The sequence below is a fragment of the Theropithecus gelada genome, chromosome 16, assembly GCF_003255815.1.
Source record: "Theropithecus gelada isolate Dixy chromosome 16, Tgel_1.0, whole genome shotgun sequence".
NCBI lineage: Eukaryota > Metazoa > Chordata > Mammalia > Primates > Cercopithecidae > Theropithecus > Theropithecus gelada.
In genome coordinates this window covers 40,323,537-40,336,871 of record NC_037684.1, presented here as the reverse complement: position 1 = coordinate 40,336,871, position 13,335 = coordinate 40,323,537, and the positions used below count along the sequence as shown (strand labels likewise).

The 13,335-nt window shown below is 48.1% G+C and overlaps 1 protein-coding gene across 1 annotated transcript in view; it reads right to left on the bottom strand.

Moving 5' to 3' along the window:
* Nucleotides 1-2,438: 2,438 nt before the first annotated feature.
* Nucleotides 2,439-13,335, bottom strand: part of PRKCA (protein kinase C alpha) — a 501,655-nt gene continuing 490,758 nt past the window's right edge. The window contains exon 17 of the mRNA XM_025362600.1: nucleotides 2,439-3,883. Within this exon, the coding sequence (XP_025218385.1) occupies nucleotides 3,719-3,883 (165 nt within the window). The 3' untranslated portion in view covers nucleotides 2,439-3,718. The remainder of the gene's footprint in view (nucleotides 3,884-13,335) is intronic.

Sequence of the window (13,335 nt, the reverse complement as noted above, 5' to 3'; positions counted from 1 at the left end):
GAAGTCACCACACTCGCCCAAGGACTTTGGTTCACAGAGGTGCTCAACAATCATTTGCTGGGTTAGCCTGAATCTTGGTCTTTCCGGCCAGGCTTCCAAAGCTCTCGGCCCCATGGTTTTCTATTAAAATTCTGAATAAGAAGGTCTAATACGTGGCCTCAGAAAGGGCAGACAGTGGCTCTGCATGGACCACACGAGACCAGGGGATGAAAGGAAGGGGAGCGCTGCTGGAGCAATCATTTTGACTCCTGTGGTTTCCAATCTGCCTTTTGAATTAGTTCTTGCCCGGATGTGGGCCTCGCATTAACCTCGGAGGGTGGCCCCCGGCAGCATTCCAGTGACTTCCTTTCAAAGCCAGCACCTGGTGACCTTCAATTGAAATGCCAAGAGACGGGCTGCCAGCCCATGGCCTGCAGCCTCAGGGAAAGGCTCTGCCACCCAGGAGTGGCCACCTTCCAAGGAAAGAATGCAGAGCCGTTTGAATGGCCTGCTGTGGTCATAGCTCCATGGGTCCCGCGGGGATTTGGACGGTGCTAGCTTCTGCCCGGTGGCCTAGACCTCCGCAGGCCCTGGCAATCAGGTCGTGCTCAGAAGCAAGGACTTCCCAAAGGGTCCCCCAGAGACCTCATACGTGGCTGCGGCAGTTCCATAGCGCACCCCTCGCCACCATCTCATTTCACACAATGCCCACGAAGGGGCTAGTACCATAGAATATCACGAACTGATTCCGAGGCGAGCCATTGCTCACGGTTATCTACATGACAGTCCCAACAGTAACAGTCTTGGGCTGCTGAGATCTGTAAAGCCCTAACCATTACCCACATTCAACACTCAGCAATGGATAAAGCAGGTTCCACTGACAACACTGCACTGGGCCTTGATTTTGACTGTTTCCTCCTGGGGGTTTGCTCTGGGGTCTGCTGTCCCTCAGGCAGTGTGCTGGGCACCCCCGTCGGGGCATTTTCTTGGAAAACTTTGCCACACGGTCTGAGAGAATAACAACCAGCTCAGACGGTGAATGTGTTTCCTAGAGAAACAAACTTGTGGGTGATGGGGTTGCAGGGAAGGCCTGAGCCTGCTGCTTGCTTAAAACACACAGGCCGTTTGGGGTGCTGAACAAGGATCCCTAACCCCATGTGTTCCTCCATGGGACCTTCCTCCTCTCTGGGGGCCTCATGGGGGTCCATCCTGCTGCTGCTCCATTCTGGGCAGGGGGACCGGCCCTTTTGTCTCCTAGGCTCTTTCTATAAACCAGTCCCTTTCCCCTCGGATCAGAGGACGTGCACCTGGTCAGGACACGAGCCCAGATTGTGCACTGATCCGCAGGGCCGCAAGAACAGGGGAGCCAGGCCACCCCGGAGTCTTGATGTCTATGGTGCATAAAAGATGGCAGAAGAAGTGGCTCTTTTCTGGCCGGGCCCATTCCCTACCCCGTCTCTCCTTCTACTCAGGGTTACCAGGACCACCTGGGCCTCTCACCTCAAAAAGCCTTTCATGGTTGTATGTTCTGCAAACTTCAGGCAAACAGCCAGAGGAGAAAAATAAGGCGAGTTTAGCTGGGAGATGCTTCTGGGAGGAAACAGAGTGGCTCTCTACAAGGACCGACAGCTACTTTCACTCTCTTTCTGTTTGTGGTAGAACCTGGCTCCTCTGAGGACCTTGCATGGGGGGTGTCTCACCAAAGCAGCGTGCTCCTCCCAAGGTTGGAAAGGCCAATGCCACAATGGCTGGAAGAAAGTCCGCAGCCTCTGAAAAGCAGGTGCTGGTGCCTGCAGGGCACGGCTGTGTTGGTCTCATGAAGTTTGTGCGTGCTGGAGCAAACGACAGGTCGTTGCAGAGGCAGCAAGACAGCACGCTTCCTGCGGGTCCAGTACACACAGCAAGAGGGGAGTCTCCCCATCCCTCCCACCCCTGGAGTCAGCAACAGTCGCAGGCTGAAGGGAAGAAGGAAACACACACACACGGGCACACAAAGGTCAGCCCAGGTGCTGCAGCAACGCCACATGTGCACCAGTGTGCTAGGCAGACCGCAACCAGACACTTTCTGTTGTCCCCAAGAGGAAGAGTGGCGGAGGAACTGGGATGAAAGGTGGCATTAAGAAACTAAGAGGGAGTGTCAGCTCAAAAATAGTCCTCACCCATAAAAATTTGTTTGCAGGTAGAATCAAATATATATATATACACACACACACGTAGTAAGAGCCTAATCTATCATGTAAAGTAGCCATTCATTTTTGAAATTTTATCTACATTTAAAAATTAATCTATCTGATACAGTGCCCATGTGCGGGGAGGGAAAGCACAGAAGCGAGGGATTGAGCTAAAACTTAATTCGAAAAGAGGATCAGAAACAAGAACCTGCACAAATAGAGCACAATTGTGTCTTATAAAATTATTATAATACTCTCTTTATACTTGATACGATTATATCAATAATATAGATTCACTTGTTATTAAGGTTTATTATAAACATGCAAAATTCATTGCATGATGCATTTGCAAAACATATTAAAATCCTTCTAGCAATAAAACATCTTTGAGCTGTTAGGCATCCGGGTTTCCTGATTCTACAGCTCCAGGTGTACTAGAAATGGGAATCAAAACCGTATTATTTTTATCCCTAAGTGGACATCCAGGGCTGGAGAAGGGAGGAAAATCAATCAGCAGGGGCTGATGCTAGAATCAACACTTCCAGTAAGTTACTGTACATCGTACTTTCATAAACGACACTGCAGCCTATTAAATAAATAAGTACAAAAGGGGAGAGGGCGTACACTTCAGCTTCTTGAGAAGGATAACAAGGTAGGCAGCAAAATATTGGTGTGTGTGGGGTGGCTGTTGGCGAACAACACTGGTGAGTAGTGGCATGATTACTGATGGCACCCTGGATTGAAAAGTAATCTCTCAGAGATTAAAATGAACGTACATACACACTGGCTTATCCTTGATCTGAAATGATTTCACATGCTTGTTCAGCAACGTCCTTAGACGATTTGGCCTCTTACAAAGAATGAAAGTATCAAGACAGTTACCAGCCAAGGAGGGTACCAGATGACAGATTCACCCAACACTCATCTGAGGTTTTCTTTGTTTAAACTGGTAACTGCTGGACTATGGTTGGGTTAGGATTTGTCAGTGTTTGGGAACAGTGATTAGGTTCATCCTGGCCTTTCAGATTCTAGGGGCTGTTTCCATGGAGGCAGAGAACGGACGCAGAGGGTACTTTGAGGCCTCCCCCACCCCCAATCCCTCCCTGCTCACTCTCTTGGCTTCCTGCTCTTGGATTCCAAGACGTCTTGGGTGGAGATGTTTCCAGCCCCCTGGGCTGGGGTAGGCTCACTTTAACATCTCTGGTTGGGGGATTCCGATGGTGAAAAATCCACAGATGGAGGGTATGGAAAGTATATCAAATTGTACCCAAAATGGGGCAACAGTCTGTTTGCTTTCTAGGAAGGGTTAACCTAGAGGCAGACGTAACTTCTACAGAATTAAACTGGACACTGTGCATGACGTACCATCTTCCACTAAGATAAAGTTCTTGGTTGTAAGAGAGAGACCCTGAACAGTTAATCACATTTGGACTAATAACCCTACAATTTTCAGGCCTCCATATGGAATCAGACACAAGGCCGTGGCCTTAAAATTTTAGGGTTAAGGATCACTTCCCACCGTGGGGAGGGCTGGGGGCTGGGGAGGCATTTGTTCTCGCTGGTGAGTTTCATACTGCACTCTGTAAGATGGGGTGCACAAACTGGGGGTTGACATACGAGAACCCTTCAAAATCAGACTGGTCTATGTTAGCAATAACCAGCTGATCAGGCGGTGTTAAGACGGGCTGCCCTCGTGTGAAGAACTTGTCAAAGTTTTCTGCTCCTTTGCCGCACTGTGGAGAAAAGACAAAAAGAAGGAAAGGTCAGTCCACATGACAATGCACAGCAGCTCTCCGAGGGCCCTCTCTGGAGAGGGGCACGGCCCTGGGGAACTCAGGGCTGGTTAGGCAGGAGGAATCTTGGAAGACTTGCAGGCCTATTGGATTCAAAAGCCAGGCACAGCAGACAACGAGGAGTTACCCAACTGTAAATCTCGAAATACCCCGAACAGAAGCCCTGGGTGAGAATGCACGGCTGGCAATGAGGCAGCAACAAGGGGACAGCCCCTGTCCCCTCACATCCACCTCACCGAGCAAGCGGAGCTGACAGCATGGAAGCCACACACGCAGGGCTGTCAGTCACAGCTCCGTGTTGAAAGGCCAGGACGTTGGCTGGGGCTGCAGGCAGTTACCCCTGGACCAAGCGAGGGGGGTGAGTTACTGCCGACATCTCGTTCTTTGCCGCAATATTTGCAATGAAAAACTGTGTTATCCTTGCCTTCCTACTGGGCTGCTCTAGCAACCCCAGCCCCTAAATTAAGCTTCAAGCGATATGAGGTAGGTGTGGCGGCAAGGCTGGGAGATTTGCACCTGGCCCAGCTAGGATTTAGCACACCTAGACACAGCTGGCCAGCGGGCAGGCTGGGCGACTGGAGCTCATTTGCAGGGTGGTCTCAGGCTGGAGGTGGTTTGCATGGCACCCTGGGGAGGCAGGGAGAGGCCTGCTGTCTCGGCTCTTCCTCTCTTCCAGGGTGTACTGGGGTGCCCTGTGCGCGTCGAGGATGCAGGCAGAACTGCTGCATTGGAGTCTCTGAGACACATAGCCGCTTAGGCAGCATGGCTTGGTAGCCTGACCCCAAAAGTGGGGAAGGGGTGTCTCTTCACTTTGTCAGCCACCCACAAGGGTAGTGGCGTGTTGAAGTCCCCGAAAGCCCAGGGTGATTCTGAAGCAGGAAGAGTTTCACTGAGGATCCTAAGAAAGATTTTCCAGATGTTGCCAATTATTGCCCTGGGACCTGCTGCTAGCACCACAGGGCCAATATGGATTCACGATGAGCTAGCACATGTTTCAAACTAACTAGGCATCCTTGGGTCTCTAACAGAGAATAGCTCTGGATTAACTGTGAAGTGGGGTCCACCCAGTTTGCTCATCTGTAACACTGGGAGAATCATCACACCTCCTGCCAAGGCTGTCATGAAGGTGAAATGTATGGGGTTTTCACAGAGCCCAGTAGAGGCGAGAGGCCGTGCATGCTACTAGTGTTTTTATAAGGCAGTTGAGTTTCATGGGCTGTGCTTTCTCAGCTCCTTTTTCACACTTTATCTTCTAGGAGGTGTGCTTGAGAACCTTTTTTTTTTTTTTTTTTTTTTTTGAGACAGAGTCTTGCTCTGTTGCCCAGACTGGAGTGCAGTGGCATGATCTCAGCTCACTGCAACCTCTGCCTCCTGGGTTCAAGTGATTCTCCTGCCTCAGACTCCTGAGTAGCTGGAATTACAGGCATGAGCCACCATGCCCGGCCATGAAGCTACTTTCATTACCCTTTTCCCACCCACTTTTCATCAAATAAAACCTGCTCCTAAGTACCTGTAGAGGTGGAAAGCATGTCATAAATTCAAAGTAAAGTTTTTATGACCAACAGCTTTCCTTTCTGGGTTTATTCATTTTTTGAGACAGGGTCTCACTCTGTCACCCAGGCTGGTGTTAGTGGTGTGAGCATGACCCACTGCAGCCTCAACCGCCTGAGCGCAATTGTTCCTCCCACCTCAGCCTCCTGAGTAGCTGGGACTGCAGGTGCGCACCACCACACCTGGCTATTTTTTGTATTGACAGGGTTTCACCATGTTGCTCAGCCTGGTCTCGAACTCCTGAGCTCAAGCAATCTGCTGGCCTTGGCCTCCCAAAGTGCTGGGCTGGGATGAGCCACAGGCGTGAGCCACTGCGCCCAGCCTCTGGGCTTATTTCCATTTTAATAAGCGACCACCTACTCTTCACCCAAGGAGATTTCACACCGCAATGAATGGTGCGTATGTGGGTGACGTGTGTGGTGGGGCAGAGGGGATGAGAGGCAGGGGCTGTCTGTGTGCTTTCAAGTTACTCTGCGGAGCCATATAGACATGAGGCTTACTGTCACATCCGTCCTGCCTCTCACACGTGGGGTAGCAAAGCTTGCGCTCTCACACCCCACGTGTCCGTGGTATATTTCCTTGGAAGAGCACAAAGCACCTCAAAGCCAAGGTCAGCAGAGGCAGAATCTGCAATTCACATTACCCTATGTGTACAGGCCGTTTGCAAACACCGAGAAAGGCTCTTTGAAAAATAAATAAGGGCACACTGTTTCTTCCTAGGAATTAAGAGGGAGTCTGTACTTAGTTCATCAGTTAAACAAATAGAAATCAACTTTCCTTGGAATTCCACATTCAGATGCTGCTGTGATGATGACAACAGCCAAAGAAATAGCCCTCCTCTGGATATACCAGTGGTTCTCAACCAGGGATGATTCTGCCCCCAGGGAACCCATTTTTGGTCGTCATGACTTGGGTGGGATGAGCCTGGCATCTAGAGGATAGAGGCCAGGGATGGTGCGGAACATCCTACAAGGCCTAGGACACTGCCCCCGCCCCAAAGAATGATTGGGGGAAAATGTCAACAGTTCTGCTGCCGAGAAACTCTGGGACATATCAAGACTATCGTGTGAGGCTGAGTAGGTCCTAAGATCCGTGTGAGGGCAGACATGAAGCCAAAGTAGGGAATTAGGAATTAGCAGCTGTATGCAAGAGTGGACAGTGGAGAAGTGGCAGAAGTCCCAAGGCAAAAGCATTTGGAGCAAATGTGACAGCTCAGTGGAGCTGGCTTTGCGAACATCCTTTTGGAACCTGATTCATCAATACTCATTGCCTGTAAGAATTCAAGTGAACCTACAATCAGGGCTCCCAGAGGCTGGGATGTGTAGTCCTTTAATAAGAGATCATCTGTGCTTCTCTTGATACTCACTAACCATGCAAAGATGAGCAAGAAGGAATTTCTGGAAAAAATATAATAAAAGGACGTGAGTCCCCAAAAGGACGAGCAAAGCAAGCCAAGGTAAAATGTTCTCTCCCTTCTTCACAGGACACATTGGATGAATTTAGGGCTGCACAGATAGACTAGACGTCTAGGCTGGATGTCTGTCCTGCTCTAAATTTATCAATGTGTTCTGCAAAAAGAGTACACAGGTCTGACCCTTTCAGTCCCATCTTTATGGCATTTTAGTCCCGTCTTTATGGCATTTACGAATCATCGTCCAATGGGACGTTTCCAAAAGCCATGGCTTTACTGCCAAGGAAAAATAAAAAGCAAACTAAAAGGAGATCTCCCAAGCTCTAAAAAGGGGACCACAGAAACCTTCCCACTGAGAAGCCTGGAGAGGGAGGCTTGAGGACATCCAATTCTAAAGCTGGTGTCCAGAGAAAGGTCACTCCTGAGGGTGCCCACTGCTTGAAAAGCTAAGTACTGTGATAAAATGGGACAAAAATCCCTTCCTGGTTAAGAGCTCGTGTTCTGCCTGTGCTGAGGTCTGCAGAGCTAAGGGGGAAGTTGTGGAGCCTAGATCAACCCAGTTGCTGCCCTGCAGTCACACTGAGTGCAGCTATGTGGCTTCTGGTCTCAAAACTGCTCACTGCTGGAAACACCTTCCCCTTCTTTCTCACTGTAAATCTCTCTGGAATTTTCCTTGAACTCAAAGAGGGAGAAATCTCACTTTAACAAATGAAAGTTTTTCTTAAATTGGTTCTCTTTGGTGGAGAGACAAGAGGCAGGCACAGGCCGAGGGCGAAGAGTAGAAACTAAACCACTGAAGTTCAGCCACATCAACCATGGGACAGAAACGAGCCATGGGTGGATCTTAGCAAGCAAGGGAAGAAAGCCTGGAAGGGCTGCAGGATGACCTGAGGGTTAGATCAGCTCCGAGACTCAAGAACTTTTTATTCGTAGGGAGATCAAGCCACAAAGAAGTCTCCTTCGCCCCACCAAGAGCCAGGGGGCAGCACAGCTATTTCTCCTCCAGACTTGGCGTGGTGAGAAATACCGTTTCCTTTTCTACCACAGAAGGTCTGCCAGTGTATTATAAATGAGCCTTCCACAGCTCTTAGCAAAAGTAGCCCTGGAAACAGACAATCTACTCTCAGTCAAATTGGAGAAGATCTTGAACTACTCGTTTTCCAAGATGTTAATGTGGAAAACCGCCCCCATCACCATTATCACCACCACCACTACCACCTCCTACTGAAAAAGACAATGAAAACCAGAGATTTCTGGATCCTTGGAGAAAGGAAAAGCAGTAGATTCAAGAAGCTACTGTATTCCTAATATGGAAGAGATTCTTCCTATTATCAATGTTCTAACCTTACTCATCACCATGAGCCTGATAGGCAATGGCCTCAGGTGCCATCTTGGAGCTGAGTAGGGAGCAAGAAAAAGCAAAGAGGCTAAAGGGCTGAGGGGCCCCAAGCATGACTACACAAACGCCAAGTGAATGAGTACAAGATGACTGCAGGCAGCCTCCCGCCACTCCTCAGGGATGAGGCAGGCAGGTAATCACCACCGCCATTGGAAGGGCAGCCTCTACAGCAGTCTGTGACAGCAGGCAGGTGTGGTTGTCCATGGCCTCAGAGCTCTAGACCACCCAACAGCACATGTCCACTAAAAGTAACATTTATACCTTGTGAGTGCAACTGGGCTGGGTGTGCACTATCTCCACCTCCAAAGGTCACCCACATCTCTTGCCGACTGGGATGTGATGGGTACCACACGATGGGTATGGGACAGAGATAAAGGGGAAGAGGACATCAGGGGGTGGTCAGACCTAACCAGTCGGCGTGTGACTCTTGAACTCCCTGAGACCAGGCGATGTTGACATCCAAGGGAAAGTGGGGACACAGAGGGGAGAAGGATGTGGCCAGAGATCAAGAGCCCCAATGTATAGCTTTGGCAAACTCAATGCATCTGTTTGTGAAGGTAAGATGCGGATGTGACCATCCACCTTCCCAGGCTGTTGTGAGGATCCAGGGAACTAGCGGGCATGAGGCCCTTCCTCAATGAGGAGGCAGGACAGACATAAGGTACACCCTGGGAAGCAAGCGCCAGCATGTAAAAGGCATGTGATCGATACCTGAGGGATGAATGAACGTTATTAATAAGCTACCTCCCTCTTTCTGATCTCTGGATTCAGGACTGAACTCCTTTGTCATTTTTGATATTCCTACCCATTTGGTCAAACTGTCAATGAATGCAACGAACCCAAGATAAATCAGGCATGGTAAAGATGTTACGAAACATGAATGACGTGGACTCTGGGTGGAATCTGGGATTGCAATGTGCCCCCACTGAAGCCCTGTGTGGCAAACACACTGCTCAATGCTCACAGCCCCTTTCCTTCTGTGATAGGGTGTGCGGGAGACTGAGATGCAATGCAGGAGTTGGCTTCGTGGCTGATTCTTACCTGTGAGAGGTCTCTGGGCATGAGCAATACACGTGTTGGTCTCACCCCTGCCCTTTACCTCGGTGTCTCAGTCATGTAGAATACAACCCCGTGGTCACAGCTATGGGAATTATGGGAAATATGAGTAGCTCAAAACATTGCTGTTAAAAAGCAAAACCAAACAAAACCCAGAAGGGGAGGAAGGATGCAGAACAAATAAAGAGTAAAGGAATGTTGCAAGACTATGGAGAAAGGAAACCTAACGAGGTGGGAGCTATCCCTTACGATGACCAAAGGCAGGATGCGCTTCATCGTAGGGGAACCCTTACTTGTATTTCAAGCCCCAGTGCTGGGGTAAAGTGGAGCGCATAGCAACCACACCGCCACCATCTGCACAGCTCTGCAACTCGTGGTTGCACAGCGTTTTCATTTAAGTTAAATAACCAACAGCAGAAACGGGCTGGCGTGTATCGCTTGGGCTTCCTGGGAGGTAATGTCCATACTAAGGAGCCATTCAGCAAGGGGTCTGGCCATTGGTCTGCCCTTTCTCTGAAGATTAGCATGCTCAGGGAGCGGGCTTCGTGCATGACCAACACAAGCAGGGACACACAGTTAAGGGTTATAAAGTGGGGTTAGTTTGCTCATTTAGTCACCCAAGGTTCTGGAAACGTGCTCACCGAAGACCTGGAAGCCCACTGAAGCCAGTGCATTTTGGTACACAAAGTCTGGAGAATAAGAACGGACAAAGGAGAGGATTTGGTACACACAGTCTGGAGAATAAGAACGGACAAAGGAGAGGATTTGGAGAATAGTCAGTTCCTGGCCTTGGAAGTCCAGAATCGGGAATGGACACGTAAAGAATGCTATAAACCCACGAGAGCTGATGCGGAAACACCTCTCGGACACATTGCTAAGTGAAAGACGCAAGGGTGTGTAACATGGCACAACCTCATCTGTGTATATGTTTACACACACAGCAACTTTCTGGAAGGCTACAGAAAAGATCATGAAGAATAGGACCAGTAGTTGGGGAGATATCTTTTCATTTATGCCCTTCTCTACCACTTAACTGTTCATTTCACCAGATAGAGAGAACATGTTAATAGTAATTTTTTAAAGGGATTGGGATGCCTTTCACCTCCTGCCAACTTCATATAGTCTTTGGTTTCTCTGACAAAATTAAACAGTACTCAGCTCACCTACTGCACTGCAGCATTATCTCAGAAAGGGAAAACTCTGTTCTGGAGGAAGGCTGATTCCGTTGATGAGTTTGCTGATAGACAGAGGCCAAAAGCCACACATTAAATGAGGGGATTCCTTAGGTGTGAGAGCCACGTGTGTATGAGGGTGAAGGTTCTGGCTTACTGCCGGCTGTCATCTACGGAATAAAAACATGTACTCCATTTGGTCTTTATGTTAATGGCCAGATTTAGAGGATTTGAAGCTCTTTTTCCAAGAAAAGTTGTAATGGCCATAGTTCTTGGAAACCTTCACTGCCAACAATGGAAACCTGTCAATTCATACCATTTGATGTACACAGGGTCTGTATGTATGCCATCACTCATCACTGAAGCGCCCCGAGGCTTGCAACAGCGATGCTTATTTATATTGATTATTAGTTTAAATGTCTCATTTCTTCCGATTTCTCTGCTAAGCAGAAAAGTATTTGAGAGAGTAATGATTAAAGAATAGGAAAAACTGCTTTTGCTTCTAGTTAGCCAAGTAAAAGGTGCTGTCTTAGACTAGTGTCGAGGCTTAAATCAAACCTAGATACAGCATGATGTGACTTCCGTAGTCTCCAAAGGCTGGATAGTGTTTGTATGTTGCCGACAAACCTTCCCATTTTGAGATCTCAATTTTAACTGGCATCATTGTTACTAGCCCAACAGAAAAGCCAAGAGAATGAAGCTGCCTGCCACCCTAGAGAACTGATGAGACGTGGCCCAGGCTGCCTATGGTATCTGATCTGTGACACAGCCATGCCGGGGACCCTCCCTCCTTCTTTCACCTGCAGAGCCCCTGCACTATATACCTAGCTTGCTGGAGTAATTTTTAAAAGTACACAGTACCGGGGGATGTCCTTATGTTCAGGAAATACACATGGAATTAGCTAGGTGTAAAGAAGCATTAACTCTGCAACTTACTCTCAAATGGTTCAGAAAAGAATAAGTATATATTAAGGTTGGTACAAAAGTAATGGCAAAAAGAATGGAAAGTAACGGCAAAAACTGCAATTACTTTTGCTCCAACCTAACAGATGTGTGTGTCTACCTATACGCAGAGAGATATACAGAAAAAGGATGATACCGAGGTCAGCCTGTAATCCCAGCACTTTGGGAGGCCGAGGCAGGTGGATCACTTGAGGTCAGGAGTTTGCGAGACCAGCCTGGCCAACATGGCAAAACCTGACTCTACTAAAAATATAAAAAAAATCAGCCAGGTGTGGTGGCAGGTGCCTGTAATCCCAGCTACTCAGGAGGCTGAGGCAGGAGAATTGCTTGAACCTGGGAGGTGGAGATTGCAGTGAGCTGAAATCGTGCCACTGCACTCCAGCCTGGGTGATAGAGCAAAACTCCATCTCAAAAAAAAAAAAAAAAGAAAAAAAGAACATAACTATATGAACATGCTAAAATGTTAACATCGAGGAACACGGGTAAAGGAATGCAAAAGTTCTTTAAATTACTTTCCTGGCCCTTCTGCAAGCCTGAAATTGGAAATTATTTCAAAATAAAATTAAAAAACAAAAGGATCCTTGCACCAGCTTTGATAATTAAATGATCATCAAACTCTCTAAACAAGCTAATGGCACTGTGAAATGAAGAAGGACTTTGTGGTGACTGGGAAAAGGAACCCCGATTGTGTGTTCTTGCTGCAGGGATGTCCTCAGTGTTCTTATTCTCTTTGGCTCTGGCTGTGGGTCATTGGATGACAATGTCCTGAAGACAGTTCTATTTTTTTTCTGCCTTTTTAAAAAATAGAATACTTACAGTAATTTCACACAAAAAAAATGGCCATCTGTGAAAGGCCTATTTCCAACGTGCTCCGCCTGCCCACTCTGGAATACGTTTCTTGTGTTAACATTATAGATTAATTTCTCCCTCCGTAATAATCATTTAAGTACAGTGAATTATTCTGGCTTGCCTATGAACTTGCTATTCTGCTCCTTGGTGCCAATGGCTAGAACTAAAAAAAGAAAAATCAATTAACCTTATGCTCCTGGTATTTGTATAAACTGCTATTGATCACAGGCAGGATGAGTGGAAATTTGAAGGCTGTTCTTGGCCATTTCATTCACCTTAATTATAAATCAGAATAAAAGGCTACAAAATTCAAAGTGATGGTGGATCAGAATCCTGAAGCTTTTATTTTTCTGGCAAAGCAGAAAGCGCTTTCCTTCCCTCGGTGAGCCTTCTGGTTGCTGGGCCAAATCCCTCCTCCCCATGGTGCCTCTACGCTCACCTGAAGCTGACAGGCAGGGTGGACACCCACTGCTCCCTCAGTCACTGAAGATTACCCTTTCCAGAGGTGACATCTGTTTTAAACTTAAAATTTCTTCTTACATAGACTCTTCTGAACATTATGGATCTTTCTTTTTTTTTTTGAGACGGAGTTTCATTCTTGTCACCCAGGCTGTAGTGCAATGACGCAACCTTGGCTCACTGCAACCTCCGCCTCCCAGGTTCAAGTGATTCTCCTGTCTCAGCCTCCTGAGTAGCTGGGATTATAGACACCTGCCACCACGCCCAGCTAATTTTTTTTTTTTTTTGAGACGGAGTCTCACTGTCGCCCAGGCTGGAGTGCAGTGGCGCGATCTCGGCTCACTGCAAGCTCCGCCTCCTGGGTTCACGCCATTCTCCTGCCTCAGCCTCCCAAGTAGCTGGGACTACAGGTGCCCGCCACCATGCCTGGCTAATTTTTTGTATTTTTAGTAGACACGGGGTTTCACTGTGTCAGCCAGGATGGTCTCGATCTCCTGACCTCGTGATCCACCCACCTCGGCCTCCCAAAGTG